General features: G+C 30.9%; 1 protein-coding gene across 2 annotated transcripts in view; it reads left to right on the forward strand.

Annotated features, from left to right (window-relative positions):
* Nucleotides 1-27,096, forward strand: part of LOC143232190 (protein turtle homolog B-like) — a 195,227-nt gene that overhangs the window by 135,932 nt on the left and 32,199 nt on the right. For both annotated transcript variants that reach the window (XM_076467322.1, XM_076467321.1), the window contains 5 exons: nucleotides 8,504-8,842; nucleotides 13,136-13,246; nucleotides 13,741-13,944; nucleotides 19,252-19,548; nucleotides 21,543-21,833. In XM_076467322.1, coding sequence (XP_076323437.1) covers nucleotides 8,504-8,842; nucleotides 13,136-13,246; nucleotides 13,741-13,944; nucleotides 19,252-19,548; nucleotides 21,543-21,833 — 1,242 coding nt within the window. The remainder of the gene's footprint in view (nucleotides 1-8,503; nucleotides 8,843-13,135; nucleotides 13,247-13,740; nucleotides 13,945-19,251; nucleotides 19,549-21,542; nucleotides 21,834-27,096) is intronic.

Raw genomic sequence — 27,096 nt, forward strand, 5'->3', positions numbered from 1 at the left:
ATAAATACCTATTGTCAGGATGACATTGTGCTTATTATTATCGTACGATATAATAATAAATAATAGTTAGAAATAGCATCTATTATTAACTATTTGATTGCAATTCCTGCTAACTTTGATATCACTTTAAAGCCCCACGCTGTACAGCGGTAAGTCTACGGACTTACAACGCTGAAATCAGGGTTAGATTCCTCTCAGCGGACTCAGCAGATATCTCAATGTGGCTTTGCTATAACAAAATACAAACACATCACTTTAAAAGCAGGGATAACATTTTCAGCTTTTGCCACGTTTTATATTAGCGAGAAGAAGAAACAAATGAAGCCCAAGAGTGTTAATATTCTTCTTAGCTAATGACAAATAGGTTCATTAGCTACTGTTTAAAAATATTGACTTTTCATAGGTGAAAACATTGGTATGAAGGTGTTTGAAATTTATAATATGCCTTCAATATGTAAGGCTATGATAAAACATCAACAAAAATAAGTATTTGTAAAAAGAATGAGAATACTGAATAGAAAGGCGTGTAATATTGTGTAATGTCAATTATACGTTGTTTGGAGTTTATATTATTAGTATATTATCTTTTGTATTTTAATCAGTCTATATTTTCTTCATGGTTGAGTAACAATAATGTGTTATCTATTTCACAGAACATTTAGTTGTTTTCTATTTATCGAAGAGTAAAAACAATAGTCATAAGCATATCTAAACATCACAGTCTAATCAAAGTTTCTGGTAAAACTAATTATTATGCAGTCAGTTTGTTCACTGAGGCAAAACACTTTGCTAAGCACTCATGTTTTCTCTTATTAGCATATATAATATGGTGCAAATAGACACAATTTACTGAAAGATACACTGCTACAAAAATACTTGGAAAAACGTACTATTTTAAACTCTCATTTATGCTATCGGTAACTAACATTCATTAAATTTCTGTAATTTTGTAGTTTGTAAAAAAATATCAATTATGCATATTTACCTTAATATGATTAGTTTTCAGAATTTTGTTTTATTTAGTGTGTAAATCAGGTACGGATAATTTTTTTTCTCAATACTTAATACTTAATTATTAATCACACGTTTATTTTTGGGGCAACAGTTTTTTATAGACCTTCAGTTTTACAATTTGAAATTTTTAGGTTAACGGATTTTGCAACAAACATTTAGATCAATTAATACCTCTAATACACTTTATTATATGTACGTACATTGATCTCGAATTAGGATTTTATTTCCCTTTTTCCCTCTGAATCTCAGCTGTCTGTTTACGGACTTACAACGCTAAAATCTGAGGAAAATAACATCATTATTCATCTTGGTATTGCTAAAACAACATCTTCATTGCATGAGTAAATACCGTATGTATTGTGTGTAATTTTAGTCCCATATATTAAGTACCTTATTTTATAACGCTTATTAGATTGCACTTGCTTAAAATGTGATTAGATACTGCCTAAGATTGCTTATTGTTAAGTACAAAACTACGTTACGGGCTGTGTGCTCTGCCCATCTCAAGTATCGAAATACGATGTTTAGTGTTACAAGCCTAAAATTTGTCGCCGAACTATTGTTAAGCTATTGTTTAAAAGCTAAAGTAACAGAACAAGTAGCTGCACAATATTAACCTTTGGTCAAACTTCATTGTGTTGAAAAATTTCGTATAGAACTATAGGAAATTCACCCACTCAATACAAACGTTGTCCACTATAAATTTGCCATACAATTACACAACTAGAAGAGACCGGACATGATATATTTTTTTTGAAAAGTATCATAATGTTTTGTTTCACGTAGCATATTTTAGCACTTCTTTTTGAAAATTATAGCTTTTCCAAACTGAAAAATTTACTTTCACGTGCTACAGGTACACCTTTCATTGGTGTCTTCTGTTACATTTTTAGATCATATACATAACTCACTGTGTTTCTTGTACTTATATGAAGGAGGGCCCGGCATGGCCTGGTGGTTAGGGCGCGCCGTGGGGTGCTTTATTATGTGATGGTCGATCCAACTATTCGTTGGTAAAAGAGTAGCCCAAGAGTTGACGATGGGTGGTGATGACTCACTGCCTTCCCTCTAGTCTTACACTTTTAAATTAGGGATGGCTAACGCAGGAAGTCTTCATGTAGCTTTGCGCGAAATTAAAACAGACGAAAAAGAATACTGGAAAAATAAACATGAATTTGGAATGAAAAACTGTCAGTTTCTTTCAAAATAATTATCATTTAATATAAAAAGCTAAGTAGTTAATTCTAAACAGTGTAACGTTTTCCTTAAAACTAGAAGTTCGCCGTAAAACAATTTTCATTTTTTATATATAAAACATTAATTAATGAAATGCATTGCCACATTCCTTTGAACTGATATTTGTTTAAAAATAATAAGTTAGCTATACTCTACTTGACTTGAAATATATATTTCAATTCATCAGTCAAATCGTTTCCTGTTTTTTTATGCAAATATACTTAAATGAGTTTTGAATCAGGTTTTCTTTAATGACACTTAGTGAACAAGTTAAAGATTGTAAGAAAGCATAGCTCTCAAACAGTCGGAACTTCAACATCATTTATTAGCTTGACCTCTACTGGTGAGTAAATGAAAAAATACAGAGTTAGATTCTTCATGGTGAGAGAGGTGTGATTTTGTAATTTTGCGGTTTTGCGCTAAGAAAAGAACAACAACACAGCTTGTAAGTATTCTGAAAAATGAATGGTTTTAGATCAGAAAACCAGCAGTAGACAATGCTTGTGAATTAACTAAACATATAATGTTAAAAATATTATGCTATCTTGAAGGATCATTGGTTGACATAAAATCATTTAAATCACTACTCGCTCCATCAACAGCTTGTTTCTGTTTCTTTCTCTGTCAAAACGCTTCAACAAATTTCGTGTTACAATACTTCATCTGTCTTTTGGCATACCACAGCCAACGTGCAATTCATTTTGATTGTTTGTACAACATCAATACATCTTATCCCCTACTGATCACCAATCAATCTTATACTTTGTCAGGGGTACCAGTAAAATTCCCCTCACTTGTTTTTTTTTTTTTTTTTTGATACAAATCACTGGCCTTGTAAGAACAAAAAAAAAAAGTGATTAGAAATATAAGAGCAAGTAATTGTAATTAAAATGATGTTCTAATAAATAATCTAATTATTATTAGTGAAAAAATAAAATGATATAATCTTTAGGTATATAATAAATGGAGTGATTTGATGTACTATACCAATATACACATCCAAAATCACCAACTATTCAAATTGAACATCGATTGATCAAAAGTAGCATATCAGAAATTACCAGTACACTAATAAAAATGTAATAGAATGATATTACTGATAAATGATCCAACGAGTAGAACTGCAAGAGTAATTTATACGCAGTAAAAGTTTCGATATTATTAATAATAATCAAATAATATATGAATGATTTGTTTCTATATTCACGATATTTGTCAACGCGTCAAAATGAAAGGAAAAACCATGAATTGCTAGAAAATACCACTAACAATGAAATTATATATTTTTAGTTCTGAAGATGGTTAAACGATTGGTAAACCACAGGAATAATGGTATAATTTTCTCGTAAATCTCGTATTAAAGAGATAAACTAGGACACAACACTTTCTTTCAGCAGCCTTTAGGCTAAGACATCAGTGATGGTGAAAATTTCCTTCCTTAGTACTACGTGATATTTTTAGTACCACCTGGTCCATTTATTTATTTTTTGTAACTGTACATTCTTAAACAAACATTGAAAAACATGTTTTACCGATCTACAAAGAAAATAAAAAGGGCAGTTATTTTACTCTTTCAAAAGTCACGTAGCAATAATATTAAACACGCCTGCTGTACAAACATAGTGAAGCTTTACAAGAATTGTCTTTCTTTTCTAGAACTCACCTAAACAAAATTTGACATTTAAGCAAGAATTTTTTCTTACATAAGCCTTAAGGATTTGCATTCTTTTTAAATAACAAGCTTTGAAGAGAATAAAATGTAACAGTTGCCTTTGATCTAATGTATAAGGTACATTTTGACTTGAAAATGATGTTATTAAATGATGTGATCACAATTTCATTACCTATCACATATACTTCTTGTACATTGGAAATTTTATAGGTTGTCACTTCCATTTCGAATTTCATCATTATTCTATAGCCTACTGTTTCTTTCGACAGTCTCAAATGTTTTCCTCAACTGTACACATGGAGAACATAATTTTCAGACACTCGTTTTTATTCTGATTCTTATCAGTTGTGAATTTCCACAACAGAAGGTAATCGTAGTTCTGTGTTTTAAAATTTTTGTTTAGCTTATTTTAAATCAACATAAGAAACAGAGTGTCATTAGCAAGAAAATTATGGTTCTGAATAGTGATATATATGTATGTCATCAGAATAAATCATGAGTCAATTACAAAAGAAAAATGTAAGATTTTAAACAAACGTATTCTTTCAAATCAACCACGTTTCACATATACATTATTATATATTCAATCTATATATTTTTTCCTATTCTAAACTCTAATAGACTCTGTATTTTTATTATACTCAAATTGTGAACAGAAAAGTGAATATGTTTAGAAATGCATTTTATCATATTAAGTTTTAACTCCGAGAACTTAATTAGCCCAACTTATTTTTCGCCCCCGAATGTAACCATTACAGGCTGAGTAATAATAGTTGACGACACAGAAAATCTAATTTAGATTAGTCTGTAGTATTAGATGGACGGTAGATTATTAACTACACTCTTCGACAACCATGGCACAATGTGATAGATCAACGGCAATCTGATCGTCGCTTCAGAAATCTTCCGATATAGTTTGTCATTTACGTCCTGCTTAATGTAGCCGTTTGATTAGACTTTTTTTAAATTAAATCAGATCATGTAAGTCAACCATGTAAAACCTTCAGATAATCTCTTTAGAGGAATTGAATCTACTAGTGACTAATGGATTCTCCCAAATTTTAAACAATGACTGCTACAGTATCGTAATGAACCAATCAATATAAACGTTATCATTGATATTCTAGAAGCGACCCTGAGGGACTGTTTCAAAGATAAGTATAGACCTGAAATAGTCTGCTTACTAATCTCAGTTTGTGTATGAAAACAGGACCAAAATTAAATGTGCAAATAATAGTAGTAAATAGATTGAATTTTTCTTAAACATTTTGTTCTTTTGATACCATATGATAAAATCTGTGTACGTTGGCAAATATAAGATGTTTAGCATATCTATCCTTAACAGATAGATGGAGAAGCAGCTATTGTATTGTTTCATTTATTATGGCTGTGAAAGAAGTCCAACATGCAATCATTTATAAATCGAATGATTTACAGTTAGAAACACAAGAAGATATAGACTGTTTATGATGTATAATTTCTTTCATTTAAGTTGTTATTGGAATTGTCACATTGTAAAGGGCCCCAAAAAGCTGTATTGGTAAACTAAATATTGTATTCAACTTTTATAGATTTAGTCAGGAATATTTCTCCTTCCAGCACATCAATATAAGTATTGTAAGTTAATTTCATTATCCTCAATTCAACTATACGTTTGAAAAAAAAGTCTGAAAATGTAACATGCATGTTTATATAAATCTACCCTATGGAAAATTGTTTAAGCATTTTTATTTGTTTTTTTCACTTAAAAAACTCCAAGAAATACGATATTATACTCCAATTAAATCTCAGAAAAATGTCAAGGAAGTTATTTTTTCAGCTTTTCGTCATTTAACAATCTCTTTGTCACTGGATTATTTTACTATCTGCCAAATAATTTTACTTCCTCCAGGTTGAGAACACGAAGAAAAATATCGAATACTATTCTTAATAAGAGAATCACTGTTTTTACTGAAACAAGACCCCTTTCCCGCCGTTACGCTTGAGGTATTATAATGCTAGAATGCTATTGTAATAAGAAATCAGAGAGTCCATTGTTAAGTTAGTCATTTAGCAATGGATAGCATACAAACAGTTTACTAAAACAAAAACTCACAAGACAGAGTGTACCAGCCATATTAATTAGTATTTGTTTATTGATATTTTTTACTGATATTCTCAGTTGCATTTATAAAGTGATTAGTAAAATATTCTTTATTTTGTTTACTTTTTCGTGTAACATGAGAACATTAAGTTTAAACCTTCAGATTACGTACTGGTTTTTAATTAAGCCAACCATGACCCATTATAACACCGATTGTAGAGAAATGATCAAAATTTTTGAGTGAAATCTCCCACTTTTTTAATTAAAATAATCAGATGCCCAAAATTAATTGATGGGATTAAGTACAATAATGATGATATTTTGTGTGTGTGTGCATGTTATCCGAATTTTTCTAGGAAACAATTAACCAAGCAAGTCTTTGACTCACAATTAATTTGGGGTAGAAGTAAATTTGAAAATATGGTTAAAAAGTTGATACGGTCAAGTTATCATCATTAAACAAAAGTTAAGCAATCGTCTAAAATATTTTATTTTATCTTGTTATAAGTTAGAAATTCAAATGAGAAAAATTATCCAAAACATATACTTTTATCTGTGACGATGCTACTATGATTATCTGCCTCCGTCCCTAATTTTGAACTGCTGACCAGGCAGAAGTAATTTAATTAGCACCACATTATTACTCTCACAACGCACTCAGAATAAAAGAAATATTTTATTATAATCCATGGAGGTCCGGCATGGCTAAACGTATTAAGGCGTGTGACTCGTGATCTGAGGGTCGCGAGTTCGCATCCCCGTCCCGCCAAACATGCTCGCCCATTCAGCCGTGAAGGCGTAATAATGTGACGTTCAATTCCACTGTTCGTTGGTAAAAGAGTAGCCCAAGGGTTGGCGGTGGGTGGTGATGACTAGCTGCTAAATTTGGAACGGTTAGCGCAGATAGCCCTCGAGGGCCTTTTCGCGAAATTAAAAAACAAACAAACAATACAGCGTATGGATTTAACCTCGGGTCTCTTGCTTCGAAATATATATATATGTATATAATTTCATATTAACTTTGGTTTTGAATTATATAAATTAATTGGCGATTTCAAAGAGTGCAAAAGATACTTGAAAGTTTTTATATGTCATATTTTCACCAGTTTTAACAAAAATGATATAAAAATTTATGAAATTATAATTTTTGTCTTTTAGTCAATTGCTATTGTCTTTATTTGCTATTATTATTAAGCACAAACATACTTAGAAAGTTATTCATGGTGTGTTTATTTAGCGTGTCAAAACCAAATTTTTAGCGTTATTATCTGATATCAACTATTTTAAAATAATCGTTTCAAAAATTGTGATGTATAAATGTGTATATTTTGATGATGCAAACGTAATTTTCAAGTAATGTATTTTATCTGGAGATACTAGTTGACTATTGCAAGAAATCACCAAGTGGTTTAAACAATTGTAACTGAAATGTATATTTAAATATCCGTGGTTTTACTATAATAAGTAATTATTGTTTAAACGGTGTGTGAGTTTTATTAATTAAATACTCTATGACACGTGAGTAAACCAGCTGATTAGTTTTACTTTACTTGAGATATTAATATATATCGATAAGCTTTCAATTTTTCTTAAAAATTACCACAAAAATATCACGTAGAAGATATATTTTTTACAATTGCAGTCATTCAAATTTTAATATAAAGTGAAGATTTTGAATAAAAATAAATAGAAATTTATTGTGAGTAGGTAACACCCAAAAATAGTCAATTCCATATCAATTTTATATGTATGTGTTCTAACGACATCCTGCAAACATAACAAAAACCAATATAAATTTTTCATTTCTACCTAAAGAATCACGCATTTCTCTATATATTGATTTTGTTCTCTATAAATATGCTAATGGAGGCCTTTATGCTAGAATAACGTCTTGTAATTGCAAATTTCACCATCCGTCGCCTTACTCCTCCTAGTTGCCGAAGCAATATAAACTATTAAAAGTTGCGTTTCCAATGCAGAAGCATCCACTTGGTGACAATCGCTACTTATTACCTCTAGAACTCAATGAAACATTTTCAAAACAACGAAATCTTATACATAACTTTTTTCTTAAATTGAATAAAAACATGTTTCAAAACTTTTTCTGACAGTGGTGAGATTGAAATAAACATACGAAGTTTAGACAGAATTGGAGTAATCTTTGGGGCACGATATTTAGTTTATCGAAAGTTGAATTTCCTTAGTAGCACTATTTATGACACAAAAGCTTCCCTTTAGGTGAAAAATAAAATCAGGGGCTCGATTCCCCTCGGTGATCTCACCAAATGTCCTGATATGGCTTTGTTATAAGAAAAAAAAACACACATTAGACTAAAAAAGGACAATGTTTTAAATTACATGTGAATGTAGTTCAAATTTACTGATTAGATTTGTTTTCATTAAAAAATGCTATGCCACGAACATGCTTTCAGTAAACAGTAAAATATCTCATGATTAAGAAGTTACATGGTTCTTAGTATATTTCTGTATATTTTCAGTTCCGAGAACAGAAGTTTACACACTAGTTGGACATCCGGCTCAACTTCCATGCGATATCACCACAGAATTTGTCAATGATGAAGTAGCCCTTGTTCTTTGGTACAATAACAAATCTCCTTCCCCGCTTTACAGCCTCGATGCTAGGCGGGGAAGTCTTCGTAATAGCAGACATTGGAGAAGTGATGAGATGGCATCTAGGGCATATTTCAACATTAAGAATATCCCAGCGTACTTAGCACTTGATCCAGTGACAGAAGACGATGAAGGAGTCTTCACCTGTCGAGTTGACTTCTACAAATCTAGAACACGATATCAGGAAGTAGGAGTGAATCTAATAGGTGTGTTTTGGGTAGATATTTAAGATTTTATCTACCTTTGAGACAAACCATATACGGATTTAAAGTTTCAGAAAGGACTAGAAATTCGTTACTCGCAAATATATGTCAAACTAAGTATTTTATAATAATATAAGAAGTAAATACCATAAGACGTATTTTAAAATGTTATTTGATTCGCATCATATGAATAGAAATTCAAGTGAAAATAATATCATTACAACAAACTTCATCACATGTAAAACGAAGTAAAGATCTAGTTCATGTATTGAGAAAATACTCAATGATTCAGTATTCTCATAGATTTCTCAGTTAATTTTCTATGAAAATAGTTCTGTAAACAAGAAGGTAATTAACTTAATATGAAATTACAGATAGAAATACTGGTTTCTCAATATTGTACAATATTTTTCTTCTAATGGCAAAGTAAGTGAATTATTACTCTTTGTGTTACACTCATAAAAAATTTAAATCGGCGTCAGAAATGGCTTCCATCCTCACCTATATTTTTATTCATCTACGAGTTTATTTAATAGATCTACAAGACTTCTTTCACATAATGTTCGCTCATTACATTATTTGTGTTAAGACATCAAAAATTGCACTGTCTCAGTCGAAATAATTTATTATAATGTAGTACAGGTTTCTCCTGGTGACATTTTGATATCTTTGGATAATTTTATATAATTCTTTCAGCGTAAAACTCCATGGATAACTACTTTAAAAGTTATTTTTGTTTGTTTTGAATTTCGCGCAAAGCTACACGAGGACTATCTATGCTGTTGGTGGGTTCAATAATTGTTTTGAGTTTCGCACAAAGCCACACGAGGGCTATCTACGCTATCCGTCTCTAATTTAGCAGTGTAAGACTAGAGGGAAGGCAGCTAGTCATCACCAAACACCGCCGCCTCTTAGGCTACTCTTTTACGAACGATTAGTGGGATTGATCGTCACATTTTAACGCCCAACGCCTGAAAGGGCGAGCATGTTTGGTGTGACGGGGATTCGAACCCTCGACCCCTAGATTGCGAGTCGAGTGCCTTAACTACTTGTCCATGCCGATTCAAATTATTTTGAATCTTGTCTATTACTTGATAAATCGTTTCCACTTGACATGATACGTAAATATGGATCAGAAGTTAATACGTTGACATACACTTGGCCCGGCATGGCCAAGCGTGTTAAGGCGTTCGACTCATAATCCGAGGGTGGCGGGTTCGAATTCCGGTCGCACTAAAGATGCTCGCCCTCCCAGCTGTGGGGGCGTTATAATGTTACGGTCAATCCTTCTATTCGTTGGTAAGAGAGTAGCCCAAGAGTGGGCGGTGGGTAGTGATGACTAGCTGCTTTCCCTCTAGTCTTACACTGCCAAATTTGGGACGGCTAGCGCAGATAGCCCTCGAGTAGCTTTGCGCGGAATTAAAAAAACAGACACACTTTTGTTAGGAATATTAGCATTTTATATCTCATACCTTGTATAAGATAAATTCAATATAAAGGCTAACGTCGAATATGTTGGACAACTGAGAATAGAGGTAATATGATTTTCAGAATAATTTCGTGTTACTCTGTCAATAAAGGAGACAAGGTACAGATTACATAGTAGGATGGTATTAGTGTCAAATGAAAACTGTTTACGAGCAATAGCTATCTTTAACAGATATATTAGCATACTTATATTACTTGTCTCATGGACAATGCTTCAAGATTACTAAACAAAGTAAAAACTTTGGTTTTCAAAGGTACCTGAAAACAAAATATATCAATAAACTTTCGTTTGTGTTACGCATTACTTTATTTTACAAAAAAATTTCAATTTTAAAGTACTCTAAACATCTAACACATTCCACTTATCAGTTAATTTTCATATAGTACCTCCGCATATAATATGATTTAGGTATTGTTATTACAATTTCAATATGTATTAGTCAAATACTTCACAGTGGCTCAACCTTTCTGTTATACACAATGAAAAGATTACGACTTTAAAGAGCAAACTTTTAGAGAAAATTATGTAAAAAATTATATCTAATTATATTTTGAAACTATATAAAACGACAATATTTAACGGAAGAGAAATACAGTTGATATGATTTGCATTTTTTTAACTAATGATATCAAAAAGTCATATAAAAGCGTTTTCATTTAAAAAGTGACATTAATCTTGGCTAAGGTGACAGCTTAGGTCTTTCACTATTGATTTTTTTTCTATTTCGTAACCTCGAAAGTAAATCAAGTCTAGTATATGTGATGGAAAATATTATCAGTTCTGTTTAGTATGATAAAATAGGATAAGAAACCTACTTCTATGATTGCTATTATGCTGAAGTAATAAATGTTCGATTTTAACTTAAATATCGTGCCTACAGAAAACCAGACTTTTCTTTTTATTAAGGACCTTTGAGGAGTTCTAAGTGTCATGAAAGAATTTGAGTCATGAATTTCACGATTCTGCAACACTAACAATCGTATGTAAGTGTACAAGAAATCTATTAATGACTTAAAGTTTTCTTATATACAACACATTGAAATCTGATAAACAAGTCATTTTTGGTATTCTGAAATTAGAGCACAGGTATGATAACAATTGTTAAAAATCAGTAGGCAGTACTTTACAAGGTGACAATAAATATAAAGAGATTAGTATAAAGCCCACCAAATCGATATATTTATTTTACGATTTTTTCCCCTGTATATTTTGTCCACATATTTCAGGATATACAATATTGTAGCCAGGTTTCAAAACGGTGTTAGAAAAGAATATAAAAGTCAAATGCCATTGAAATAACACACTTTTATCGTAACAAACAAACACAGGATAAACTATAGATACGTGACTTTATATCTTAAAAACATATATATACGTCGTTGTACTAGTGTAATTTTAGTAATGGCGTCCAAAACTGAAATACCACATGATAAGCATGTAAAAATCAACGTTGTCGCTGGTGAATGATACTACATGCAACATTCCATATTCAGTGAGAGACAAGTTGAAAAGAGTAAATGAAACTTACACTAGTAGCAGTAGATGTTAGGCATTTCAGATTAAGTTCCTTTGCACATGGGTGAATGTCACCTTGAGAACTGTAAGACAGACACGAAGTGGTCTCAGTGAATACGACATAAGTCGCTGCTAAGAGGAGGTTACCAGATCAAGAGACTGGAATAGGCATTAACTCCAAAACTGTGCAACTAGCGATGAAAGCGAAAGACTCGTGTTCATTACAGGTAAATCCTAGTTCACATTAGCCGATAACAATCAGCGACAGTGTTAAATAGCGGAGAAGAGAAAGAACAGTATTATTTTCAATACACAACAGCTAAACGAAGCATGGTGAGGACTCGGTAGAGGTTTGGAGCTGCACCTCAATCTGTGGCGTCGGTAATCAAAGTACAATTAATGGCTTCCTGACTGCTAACAAGTACAGGCAGATTCTGATCCATCATGGCATTCCCTGAAAAACACGACTCATCAGACAATTACTCAACTTGAAGCAAGAAAAAATTATCTCAAAAATTTATAAATTTAAACGAAATGACAGTTTAACGGCAAAGAGCCCAGTGTAGTATTAACAACTGTGGGTTGGCCTGCATGACATTCTGATTTGTAAAATATTATGGTTATATGACCTTATATAAAAAGATGTTTGAAATTATATTCTACGGCAAAAAATTAACAAATTGTATGAAAGCATCAAAATAAAGTGTTATTATTCGTGTATTGTCTAATGTATTCCTTTTTACTTTGTCTTCTTTGAAATATCTTGTACTATAAATAAATTTATTACATTGTTACTATTACAGGTTCTTGTGATTCGCTTATATATGTCTATAATTATATCAATAACTATTAAAATACATTTTTTCCATTCACACGCACATTAAAAGATGTGCGAGCTTTCAGATTTTCTACCGTATTATATATTGATTTATAAAAGTTATTTTACGAGAACGTTTAAGCAAACAATTGTATACAATGCGTTTTCTTCAAAGAATGTCAAAATGTTCAATAAAAACTCAAAGATAAATTACTAAATCGATATTATAATTACTTTTAGTATAACATTCCTATTATCTGTGGAAATAAAGAAATCTGTAAGATAATAGAACCATAATAAGGCTAGTATTAAAGATTATCTATATAATAAAAGATCTGTAGCCTAGGTCATAGTTAATGAAAATTACATATGGATATCTGTTGTGTTAAAAATTGGATTAATTATATGAACAAAAACTGAGTTTGTTGAAAGATAGACAGATATTGATTGTTTTACATATTTTTTTATTTTTTAGTTCCTCCAAGTAAACCAGTTATTCATGATGAGACTGGTCAGGCTCAACAAAGTTTAATTGGACCCTACAATGAAGGTGATACCCTTTCTCTATCCTGTGAAGTACATGGAGGTATGAAAAACTCTAATTGTGTTGAAACATTGTCTTTCAACATATATTTTACTGCTGAAGGACGAAAGATCATATGAAAAAAAATCTATATATAAAAACGTTCTTATAAACTCCTTGACTGTTGTCGTTGTTGTTTTCATCATCATATGAATTCAGCTTACACTTTGCACAAAAGTATGTGATACCATTATAAAGGTTTTACTTTGTTATACAATACTATAGCTGACGTTATTTGGGTGATTTATATTGGTCAAATATCATATAAATTAAAAATATTTTATAAAAAAGTATTTTTCTCCGACGATAATTGTAAGAATGACTCATATTTTTGTGGAAGTTTCTTTAAGTAAAAATTATTAATGTTTTTCAACTTTTCTATATTTAGTTACATCTTATGTATATAAGATAAGCTGTGTTACTTTAGATATCTATAAAAATTATTAGCTAGTTAACATACCTGGCTTTAAAAAAATAATTTTTTCTTTATAAAACAGGAAATCCTCAACCAAATGTAACCTGGTGGAGAGAATCTGTATTACTAGACAATTCGATGGAGATTAAAAGTTCTTCAATCGTGCGAAACATCTTAAAGATTCCATCTTTACAACGCCATGATCTGATGGCAGCTTTTATTTGTGAAGCTTCCAATAATAATCTTACTTCGCCTTTTTCAACTTCAGTTACAGTAGATATGAACTGTAAGTTGTGAATGTTCTATTTATCTAAGTTATGAAAAAATTGAAATGACTTGTTAGGCTACAATCTTTGTAAAATAAGTTTTTTTTTTCTATATTTGTCGCTGTCAATGAATCAAAAATACACTAGAAACCGTCAGGAACGTCAGATTGAAATATTTTATCCATGGAGTGCTTTGATTCCTATCACATAACATTTCAAGTGACGTTTGTGTCTGTACTTTATTTTCTCAAGATGAAAGAATTCACTGTGAAAAAAACTATTCATACAGTTTTCGTATTTGTCCCAAATAAGTCATTTTTGTATGCCTCAGACAGTAATAGTAGATACACAACATATAGTACAAGTTTTTAAACTATTCGCAATAACCGCAATATGGGTTTTTATCACAGGAAACTCACAGCTAGTTAACAATAATTAAATATATTTCTGTTATGTGTCATATATTAATAATAAAGACCTGTCGAAATTCAAGTTCCATTATACATATTGCAAAAAAAACTGTGGTTTATAAGTAAACTCAAAAACATTTTATTTATTTGGGTTTTAAGTACAATAAAAATATAACTATTTATTTGAATTTAAATTACATTTGGAACACTTTAAGTAAATGTTTACACCTGATCTGGACAGATATATACATGTAATTTTGCATACTAATGATAAATTTACTTGATTTATCAAATCTTATCCGTTTCTCATTTTCTTGATTTGCATGGTTTCTCTCTGTCTTAACACTAGTTTGGCTCTAAAAGTACCCAAAATGTGACAATGATTTGCGAAACTTACACATAGACCTCTGTATATATGCCACACAAAATAAAACGGCTGGTTGCTAGCATTTTAAGATTTATAATGCTAAAAGCACATAAAATGAAGTTTCAAGCATGTAAATAATGCTTAAGTGGACAATACAGAAATACACAAGTTTTTAAACTAACAACGTTAGGCAATAGTTTTGGATACAAAATAGTAAAATTCACTCGATTCTTAGGAAAGCAAGAAAGCACTGGAAGAACAAACTGGTCTAGACATATAATTGAATTTGGTATATTTTCCTAAAAATATTTTATTTGACAAAGGACTCTAAACATATTTCTTTGTTTATGAGAAAGGCCTTTCGATACGAGACATTAATCAAATTTAATATGCTTTATAAATATATAAAACTAACAGTTCACAATTCACTTGTTTACAATGATTATCTTTCTCCCGGTGAAAGATTTTTATGGTATCACGCTTGTCGTGTTCTGCATTTTATCTGTCTCCCATACTTTCAAATGTACTCTGCATTGAAACCATGATCTAGTTACACGCTTTACTTTTCATGGCGTCTTAAATGAAGCAAATCGAATAATAAAACTTACCTAGCTTTCATTTACATTATTAAGGAACTGTTCTGCGAGATCTGTCGTAAAGCACCACATACAAGAATATTATAGCTCAATATTAATATACCTATTAACCTCATTGTAAAGTAAACATCGTAACTAAATCTATTCATAAAGTGTACTTATAAAACAAATCAACAGTTCGATATATATATATATAATTATTTTCTTTAGTAATGATGATTAAGCTATCAAAACAGACTTTCCCAGTTGAAAGATAGGCGTTGACAACAAGAGCAGATGGAGGGTCGCCAAATCTAGAACTTACTAAAAATAAAAAAATCCAGACTTAATCAGATTAATTGATCTTCTAAGTTCATGTTTATGTTGTAATTAGAAAGAAAACATTCGTCTGTTTTATTACTTATGTATGAATTAGATCATTACATTGATTTACAACAGGTCGAACTTGTGTTACGGTTATCAAGTGCATGAATGATGGAGGTGGAGATTCTCCTTCTAACTGATCGTGTTTTGTACTTGATTTAAGAAGCTGTATACAGAAGAAGGATCTCCAGTTTGAGAAAAAAAAAATATTTCGCTCTTTCACACCAACAAGTTAAGAATAATGAGTGGAAAATGTCAGACTTTTTGGACGCTTCACACAGTATTTTCATAAATGTAAAATATTACAACTTATCGCGGATGATTCTCCGAGTTATTATTTTACTAATGTTAACGTATTACAATTTCAAATAACCGGAACATTTTAATTATAATTTAGAAATCAATTTAATGTTAATACGTATCAAATGTATGATATTTGTTAAAAAATATTGATACACACAAGTTTCTTTCTTGACACAAATGTATTTTATTATAAAAAACAACACATTTTATAATAATGGTTATTATAAATAGTTGTTACAAATGATTATTTATACACACGAATTATACAAACTAACAAACAGTCTGTAGTCTTGTATTGAATATTTTATCGACGATTTAGCTCCACGACGCGAGAATTAATTTTATGTTGATATACATTTTACCAGATATACTAGCTAGCTCTATTCTAGTTTGGCTTAACACAGTTTACAATCTTACTTTTCACAGATGAAGATAGATATCTAATGTCCTCGTAGAAATACTAATGTCGGAAGTTAATTCTCTGTAGTTGAGCAGTTCGACTTTATCTGGTCAAATATCTGTAGTTTTCCAATTAATAAGCGTTGATCACAATTATAGCTTCAGAGGCTTATAGTATACTGACTGTCTATTGTCGTGTCAGTTTATAAGCTTTAAAGCGACATTCTCAAAAGTTCACTTGGCAACAATCTACAAATTTAGAAAACAGGCGAGACTTTCCCAATACACGTATAACAATATATGTCACATGCATTACTAAATGCATCGTGTAGCTGTGTTCGAAATTCAAAACAAACAAACCATTTATAAATATATGTTAAACTGAAACAAACATAGATATTAAAATAAATGTATGACAGTAAATCAGTTACACAAATAATTAAATTGAACGCCAATTCGTAATTCATTGAAAGCCATAAAACTGGCTGATTTTTGTGTTCATTATTTAATTTTCTTTTGCATATCAGCTACACGCAATTATGTCACTTGATATCTATTCTCAGTTGTTAAACATAATTTACACCATGGAATGTATATCATCTTTATGGAGCAGCCTACAAGTTTTGTTCATTCGTTTTGAAAAAGTCCAGGAAATCAATAATGACGTTTAGTGTACATTCTGTGAGAAAATGTATAAATTTCACATTTATGGAATCACTTACTGTGTTCTCTTATAAACTGCATATCAGAATTTGTGTAGAATTTAGCTTACGTCATATACTTTTGTATCTGCAGCTGGCTCAATACCTCAGCTAGTCCCTCAGCTAGTTGGTTTATTTGTTTGTTTTTGAATTTCGCGCAAAGCTACACGAGGACTATCTGCGTTAGATTATAACGCTCCCAACAGCTGGAAGGGCAAACATGTTTGGAGTTATTGAGTTCGAACCCGCGACACTCAGACTGGGAGTCAAGCGCCCTAACTACTTGGCCATGCCGAGCCGTACTAGTAGAAATAACCCTTTTTATATGTTAAACTTTACTTTTCACTGTATGTTTGACATAATAGTTTCACACTTTTTTAGTGGTGATACAGCTTTTGACCCTAAGATATTTTTAGACAGTGGGTCACGACTCTGATTTTAGTATCACCTACTTTCCGTTGGAGTTTAACGGTTTCTGTTCTTTGCTGGTTGATTTTTTTTGTAGGTCCTTTGAATTTCTTTTTATTTCACAAAGTAGTTATGCATAGACAAACACATCCAAGTTACAAGGGCAACTAATTCATTGTTAGCTGTTTCATATCGTGTGATAAACTATAGAATCATTCACCAGCTGTTACCTGTGGAAATAAGTTTTTAACAGTACATGTGAATGAATGTGAGAAAATGAATTTCATTTTTACAAAAGTTAAAGCGTTGGCTCAAACTGCAACAAATATGAACTAATAAGCTCAATTTTATCCTAAATGTAGGGGTTTGATTTTCTACTTATATCACAGTTAAAACAACAACATATCAACTGGTCGTAGTTTGATTTTTCATTTTTTATTCAAGACATTATTGTAAGACAGCCTCATTGACAATTCGAATTAATACAATGTATAATTATATACTTGAGTATAGATTCTTAATGTAATGTTAATTATACTTTTATTCTAAGTATTGAGTATTCTGATAGGTTAATAAACCTAACGAACTTAGTTGATATCCGTTTATGATAATAAAGTGAATGTAGTAGTTTTGCTCAATTAAAATTTGAACTTGGACCCTAAAAATTTCCAAAAATTTAAATTGAACGTGATCTCCATTGTGTCTAATGTTGTTCTAATGTACAGAAATTATCTCAATAAATATTGAGATAAATAAATATTGTAAACATTTCTCGGTTGAACATTTATATCTTTTCATTCTTATTTCCATTAAACGTATCAGCTTCTCTAAATTCAAGTTGGTTTGGAGTAATATTCTGATTTCTCTAAAGGATATTGAACATCAAATGAGAATGATTATTAACTAGCTGCAAGCAAGAATGGAATAGACGTCATGCAACTGAATATTTATTTTCCATGTTGATGTAAATTAGTACAGCGAAGTAGAAAATAAGTCGGAGAACGAAAGCAAGTGATGAAAGCTCAGAATACAAGCACCGGGTAACAAGAGTGACTCGTCGAAAATACTTGACGAGGAAAGAAAGTGTAAAACACTAATCAACCAGAACTTGAGAATTACAGAAGGACAAAAATTGAGCTATTTGGAAAATGAAATATATTTTCATAATCTTGGCCATATAGTGAAAGCTGTTAGAACTACGATGGGTGCAATATTTATCAGAAATTGTAAGTGATGTCTGGTGTGGATTGTTATAGAAATCTGCAATATGAATTAATTTAAAAAAATGTAATTCTTACAGGAGAATTTCATTTTCCGACACTAGGATTTTCTGCATTAATAAAAGTATTATATATAAATACTCGATAGTACTTTCAGGCTTTTCACTCGATTATGCCTAATGTTTCACAGACAAACATTGAATTGGTGACCTAAATCCAGCTTAGGGTTGGGTTGTGTCAGATAAGCTGCATATTCATAAACTCTGTCCTCACAGACTCTCCTAAAACGTAATTTAGACTTCTTTTACTCGAGCCGTTTTATAACGGATCTACTAACGCTTTATTTTTTCTACAAATATATTTTTATAATGTATTTAAGATCATTTTAACATCTATAATTCTTTAGTGATTAATGTTACATAATTAACTGCTTCTTCAGTTAAAATAATTTATTTAATTTAACAAATAGAGCGAGACGTTTGAATTAGTGATTATATTAGTCGTCCTTTATATAAGTTTCAGATACTATAGATACTCTTTTATTTAATATATCTACCCAGTTAGACCTCTTGAAGTTCATCTAGTAGAGGAAGGACTCCATCTGTCAGCAGGAAAACCCGCGGAAATTGAGTGTTATACAGCTGGTTCACGACCTCCTGCAACGATATCATGGTGGAAAGGGAATGTTCGACTCATGACTGCCAAGTCAGTTGTTTCTGTTAATGGTAATGCTACCACCAGTATCTTAACATTTACACCCAATCTGGGAGATAATGGTGTTTATCTTTCTTGTGCTGCTGAGAATCATTTGGTGCCCGAAAGCGATATGGAAGATGGTATTAAACTGGAGATACATTGTAAGTTGTTTTCTATTCAGTCACGTGTGCTCTCAGTTACATAGATAAATTAATTTATCTGTTATGAATATTGCTACTCTACGTGAAAACAAACTTGGTTCTTATAATCAAAGTAAACTATGATCTACTCACTGAAGCAGTCACATTCTAATATTTGTTTAGATTAAAATATTTGAGAAACCCATTCTCTTAATCTTATCAGTCGACAAGGTTGTTATAAGTTATTGTAGGTAATAATAGTGTTTTTTGAGCGTAAAGTTACACAGTAGGTTATTCGTGCTTTGTCCTCCTCTGGGATCAAAAACTTGGTATCAATAGAGAAGTTTACCACAGACCCAAAAGATGGCGTTTTTACAAGAATCGTTAAACTCAAGTCCTCGATAAGATTTATTTATACTCCATGTATAAATATATATAGAAATAATACCAAGAAACACTAGACATATTTTCATTGCTACCTGAAGTTCAAGCAACACATTTCTTTTCATAATTTACTCTTTATAGCACCACAAGAATTTCAAATATTTATTGAAAACAAACAGAGTTTGAAGTTTAACAAATTCAGTTGCAAAGACACAAGACTAAGATAAATTTTTCACTTAGTAGCGTAGCTTATACCGAATCTTGAAATGTAATTATTTTTGTCATATCATCAATCTAATTTTCCCCAGAAGCAGCTTTTATTGTGATTCTCCAGCATTTACTCCAGTACTTCTATAAACAAACAGTTGCAAAAATTAGCTTTTCCTTATCTAAGATGTACGTTTTTTACCAATAATTTAAACATATAGATCTGTAGATTTTGTGATTAACCTAAGCTACGCTTTATAACTCTTCTTACACTGCATGAATAAATGCTCAAAGATAAAAAAAACAAGTAAAACAACCCAAACATCCATAATATGGTATTTCTACGTCTTAATGTATAAGAGGTAAACTTACGTATTAAAAGAATAATTTGCACTGTGTATTAGTGAATTCAGCTTATAGAAATTTTCCAAACTTGTAATATTCTATATCGTATGCAAATATTTTATTAAAATTTAAACAAAGTATAGGCGAAAATTTTTATCCTAACTAAAATTAATTGAAAATAAAATTATCGTAGAAAATGCAATTTCATTACGCTAAGTAATGTTGAAATAAAACTATTTTAATTTCGTTGCTTACAAATGCAGTTGTCTTCTAGTAGCTGAACGGAAAGCTTGAAGGCTTATAATGCTAAAAGTCATATTTCGATACTCGTGGTGGGCAAAACCATTTGAGTACTTTTGTGCTTAACTATAAAAAAATACAATTCAGTCTAAAACACTACGTATTCCCGTTTAAACGAATGTGAATAAAATTATAATACAATATTTTAAAAATAACTACAACACTAAAATAATTTAGTTATTTGGTACTCTGAAAGATAAGTTTTGTACACTTATTGCTAAATCCATTTTTAGAAGTATCTTTACATTTTAGAATTGTATATTTGGTAAAACAAAATTATACAACGATTTACAGAAACTTTGGATTATGATTTCAATGTCACTTAGTAATTCATTATTTTATAGACAAATGGTTAAAATTTGTGAACCATTCATCCATTTTACTATCGTTTCAAGACAGGCTGTTTTATACATCCGTATTTTTATGTAAAAACGTAAAAGACGTTATATGTAGTGCCTCTCTCTAACAGTTTTCTCATAAGATACAATTTTATTTAGTTTTGAAATATCTTACAATATATTGAGATGTAATGTAGTTTCAAGTTATCATATATTTTTATGAAATTCGTTCAAACATTCTAAAATAAATGAACATGAAGAGCTTAATAAGTATTACATTTAATAATGATACTTCTTTTAATAGTTTCCTGTATTTATTTGTGTTTTGATCAAATTTTCAACATCGTATTTTCGTTTGAAGGAGATTCGATCTGTTGAAAAGTCAATGCAGCATTAATATTTCAGGTTTGTGTTTTCTAGTTTTTCTCCTTATTCTTCCAGACACTCCACAAGTTTTTCTTCGTCTGGGAAGTAAGCTTCGCCATAGTCACATTCAGGCAGGTAATGACGTATATTTTGAGTGCAACATTCGTTCTAATCCAACTGCAACATATATAGGTTGGACCTTTAAGGGGCATGAAATATTTACCAATACTACTTTAGGAATCATCGTAAGCAACCAGACTCTTGTTCTACAGAAGGTTCAGTTGACCAATAGGGGACACTATACCTGCATTGCAACCAATAGTGAAGGACGTGGGGAAAGCAACAGCGTCTTCCTTAGGGTACAGTGTAAGCATTACACATACCTTTGAGATTTATACGTGAAGTGGTTTTTTGAACGTAAATAATTTTAAAGCATATCATCTTATTTAATTTTATTGAATTAACTACCAAATTTGACTTTTCATTTTCAACTGAGGTCTTCTGCACAAATTAAGTTTTGTGATTTTGTACTAGTTTCATGATCATTCTCTAAAGAAAAAAACTCTGGTGTTTTATCTTTCACTCTTATAATGTTTTCATTAATAGTATTTATTAATCATTATCCAACCATCCTCCGGAAGGTCAGTAGTTGGTTTACGGACTTACAAAGCTGAACTCCAGAATTCGATTTCTCATCGTGGACAGAGTGGATTGCCTTGTTTTGCACTATAAAGAGCAACATTCTCACACGAATTAGCATTCAATAAAGTTCGTAAACTGTCATTGTTAGTGACACTATTAAGTATTTTTATAAGATTCTAACATGGCCAAGTGGACATCTTGATGGTCTATAGGTTATATCTTCCATGATTCCGATTCGGGTCCCGTTGTTAAAAAATTCACTTTGAACGTTGTACGAGTGATTATAACATTCAACTATTAGTTTGCAGCATCCCAAGTGTTGGTTCTAGCTTACATACTAACTGTAAATAAGGATATATTTATTTGTATTTTCGAAACGTTAACTATTTTTTTACAGACAAGCGTCCCGTAATAGTGGATTCTAACATTTTATTTATTTTTATTATTAATCGATTATTACAAGTGTTTAAAATTATATAAAATGTATTTAGAACCTACAACAAGTAAAACCATGTCGGCAGTACGTTTTTAAGCTTCGATCAATTCACGCAGTGTGAGCTCCTTCAATACCTTTTCCTTGATAACAACTGTAAGCCGACATCACATTGCATTATAATCACAACTTAGATTTTGTTTTACATAAAAGTTATCTGCTAAACATTATTTTCTATTTTGAAGGATATGTTTGGGAATTAAATAAATAAAATAAACGTTCGATATTACATATCTTTAACATGTATCAAAAATTTATTCTTGGAATGTGGTTTAATGAAATTATATAAAAATTATTAAAGAATATTATTTATAATAAGTTGTATGGACTTGCATAACATATTATAAGATATGTATTATTTTATATCACATTACTAAATAAATTACCTTCTTTGATTTAAATTTATTATTTCTACGTTAGACACTTTTAGGCCAATAAGTTATTTTGTGTAGTCCACTCCAAGTAAAGGACTGTTGCTCAGATGTATAATGTGCATTTTGTTTTACACATTTATTATAATATAGAATACCTGAAGATATAGTAAGAATATGTCAGTGTAGTAAATATACAAAAGTCTTGAAAACTATGTGTTTAATGAACAGATATTTATTAAATAAACACCTTAACACAAATGAAACGTTTAAGACAATCACTATTCATCACTTTTTTCATTCCAATAAATAGCTTGCTCATGTAAACTTCGAACCTAAGTTTGTGAAAGAACTAAGTACAAAATTACCCAAAATAGCCAATTTTGAGATTATTCGTTGCTTCTTCTGCGATTTAATATATTTTGTAAGTATGCTATTTTAAAAAAATAACTTTTTTGTTCCGACTTTTAAAAATATGCTGAAGAGCTTAAGTAAAACGCTTATGAGGCTCAACTAACAATTTATTTTTCAGCGTTTTTTTAATAAATATGCCAATTAAATTATCATATTTTAGAAGAATTATCCATTTTAGAAACGAGTATGATACAGTTTTGAATTACTCAATTCGCAATTGATGATAAAATTACTTTCACAAGTTTAAAAATCTCGATTGCTTATTTGTTTCATCGCAAATGCACACAAAGAGCTATGATATGCTGCATTATAAACAATCAATCTTGGACATGAGTCCAGCTGAGGTTGTGTTTTCCATCATCAGTGGGCGAAGTTCTATCAGAATAGATGGTCTACCATTATTCCTTTTGGCCTTCGTATCCGGGCACAGCTCGCTGATTTGAGAATATCACTGAATGACGTTACTGTCTCCAGTGATCAGCCCATCCTGCCATCACTTATTACCACTACCACCTATGACCCTTCCTTGAGACATCTGATAGATAGTTCCGATTGGAAGTACCATCTTCTCTTTGCTGAATATCTTTCTCTTACCATTTATCGGACGGTTTAAATTCAGATATTAAACAACAATTTGCCCATTTTTTTATGTTCTATTCGTATCAATTTTTTCTGGATACCTGTCCACATCGGTATTCACAGGAACGATCTCGCGGACACCGCGACTAAGTTCGTCTGCTCTGGTACCGTCACAGCTGTGCTTTTCTTGTATATGGACTACGGTTCTGTGCTGACGGCTCGGCTTCGAGACAGTTAGCAGACGACTCGTAGCGAGTAACTTTGTAACAATCTTTTCCAGACCAGACCATAAGGATCAGAAGGAAGACGTTATCCTAACTAGGCTAGCCATTGATCACAGATCTTAACTCAAAGTTTTCCTTTATCTGGGACTGAGCCACCAATATGTGGCCCATGGGACATTTAACTCACAATAACTCACGTTTTACTGTCGTGCTATCGTTACAATTATGAGCAACGACACCATTTCAGACATCTCTTTTCGTACTGGCTCACCCATGACGTTAGACAGTGTCATTAGCGATGGTGGCACTGTCCAACTTACTTATGTTTTTACCTTTTTATGACACTTTTACCTTTTTAATTGCATTTAAATCTTTTATCTGAATTTTAAAAATTGTTTAGTTTTACCTCAATTTATTTTTACATTTTACAACAATTTTACGTTGAAGATCCAGATTACAATTTCAGAGGTACAGCTGGTGAAAGAAACCCATACTACCACAACCGAAGAGATCTCAATGATTTGATCAAAGATCTTGGTTTAACAAAGTCGATTGTCGAGACTATATTTGAGGGCTGATACGTGAAAGTGATTTAAATTACAGTCGCGAATCTCGAAAACTATTCCCTTGTAAACATTTTTGTATAACTTTAATATAAATACATGTAAATCTTGATTCATATGTTGTTTTATTCAGACCTTATGTAAATGAAAATGTGCAAATTTGCCCGTTTTTACATAAAAAATAGGTTAGTTTCTTAATTTGAGTATCCAGGTCTCAAAAGCAAAGTTCGAAGGGAGTAATGGCCATTTTCTGTATTTTTATAACATAAGCAATTAAGAAATATAACACATGCTGTCCAGGAACAAAATTTGTGTTACTTAGTGTTGTTTGGATAGTAAAAGACGAAAAAATAACACACTTTGGACAACCTATTTATTGAAATGTTTGTATATCCAATATATATAAACGATTTATATCGTGAACAAAATGATATTTTGGTTTTAATTTGCATATTTTAAATATGGTTTGACAAAATATTGAAACGTAAAATCATTTTTCATTATTTTAAAATTTATTGTACACCTCGATGGTTCAGTGGTGTGATTGGCGACTTATGACACTAAAACATATGGTCCCAAACACCGTGTAGGCTCAGCACAGTATATTTTTCAACTGCTTAGTGCTTAATAACAAATTAAACAGAAAATATGATATACTAAAGCTTTACAACGATTTCAAACCGATATCAACCTTAGAGATATTTTTGTGTCACAGAACAAACGTTTGTGTAATGGAAAAAATATTGTTTTTAATTTTTTTGTCATCTTTAAAATTATATATTATACGTACAAGTACCATAAGTCATTTCTTGCATTATTAGCTTGACGGATGAAATTTGTAAAGGAAATTTTGCTATCTATATGCATTTTTAAAGCAATTCACTTACCTAGCTGCAAGCCAGAAACATATTTGTGTAATTATTTCAGTTATGATTATTTTATATTGTAATTAGATAATGACTTAAATACGTCATAATAAATAGTGTTTCAAATTCTGTATCTTTTGAGTAGTCTTTTTTCGTCATCCAAATTTCTTAAGAACAATAATTATAATATTAATTTTCATATACAAAATGTTAATTTTTAAGTAAAAAAATTAATGAAGGGTAAAGTTGTTCCTGTGCTCGATTTCACAAAAATAAAAAAAAAATATTTTCTCATAAACAAATCTAATGATTATTCAAATATAATGCAAATAGCGATAAAACAAAACTTTCAAATCAAAAGTAACAGTTTATACTTAGTTCACTAAATTTGAAATGAGAATTAGCTTTCTATTTGAAATGATGGTGAATATGTTATTTACAGTGCTAAAACTAATGATAATTTGTAGCTGTTAAATGTATACTCTATAATGAGAAAGTTTTGTTACTATGAGTTACGACTATTATTATCTAGTTATTTGTTAAACTAGATTTTATAATTTACAGTACAAGATACACTTAAGTATAATTATGATAAATCTAATTAAGCATGTAAAAATTACATTTTGGTGAAGAATAAAATATCACTTAATTACATGAATACATCAAACCACAAAGGACGGAAATGTATATTTCTAAGTGCCTAAACCGTCTTTATATTGCTGACGAGTTTTCATTTTGAAACTTAAAGTGTAAGATTATATGATAAATACATAAGTTAGCTACGTCTTGTATACGTTATAAACTAAACTTAGGTTTAGTAAAAGACACTAAAAATTCGAATTTTGCACTTTGAAAGGTGATTAATTCTGATTTCCAAGATAGCTTAATGTGTTTTTTTGTTTGTTTCATTTTGATGTAAGGCCCAGCATGGCTAGACGCGCAATCTGAATGTCGCGAGTTCGAACTCCGTCTCACCAAACATGCTCGTCCATTTAGTCTTAGGAGCACTACAATGTGACGCTCAATCCCACTATTCATTGATAAAAGAGTAGCCTAAGCGTTGGCGGTGGGTGGTGATGACTAGCTACCTTCCCTCTAGTCTTACACTGGTAAATTAGGAAAGGTTAGCGCAAATAGCTCTCGTGTAGCTTTGCGTGAAATTAATGAACAAACAAACATTTGGATGTAACTTTACTATATAATATTGTTAATGAACATTTTACCTTATAATGAATGAATTATAAAATGGTTTTAGTTCAAAAATAAGATTGGTAGGGAACTTTTATATTGGATTAAAATAAATATTTTTTGATATGTACCCTACACTGATCATTGTTAAGAACTATACAGGTATTTTCTCATGATAATATACTGTATTTTTTCAGACATAGTACGATATACAAAATGAGGTATACGTTTTACATACATATAACAATTTGTAATATTATTCATTTGACAAAAACGAACTACATCAGTA

The sequence above is a fragment of the Tachypleus tridentatus genome, chromosome 11 (assembly GCF_004210375.1).
Source record: "Tachypleus tridentatus isolate NWPU-2018 chromosome 11, ASM421037v1, whole genome shotgun sequence".
NCBI classification, from domain to species: domain Eukaryota; kingdom Metazoa; phylum Arthropoda; class Merostomata; order Xiphosura; family Limulidae; genus Tachypleus; species Tachypleus tridentatus.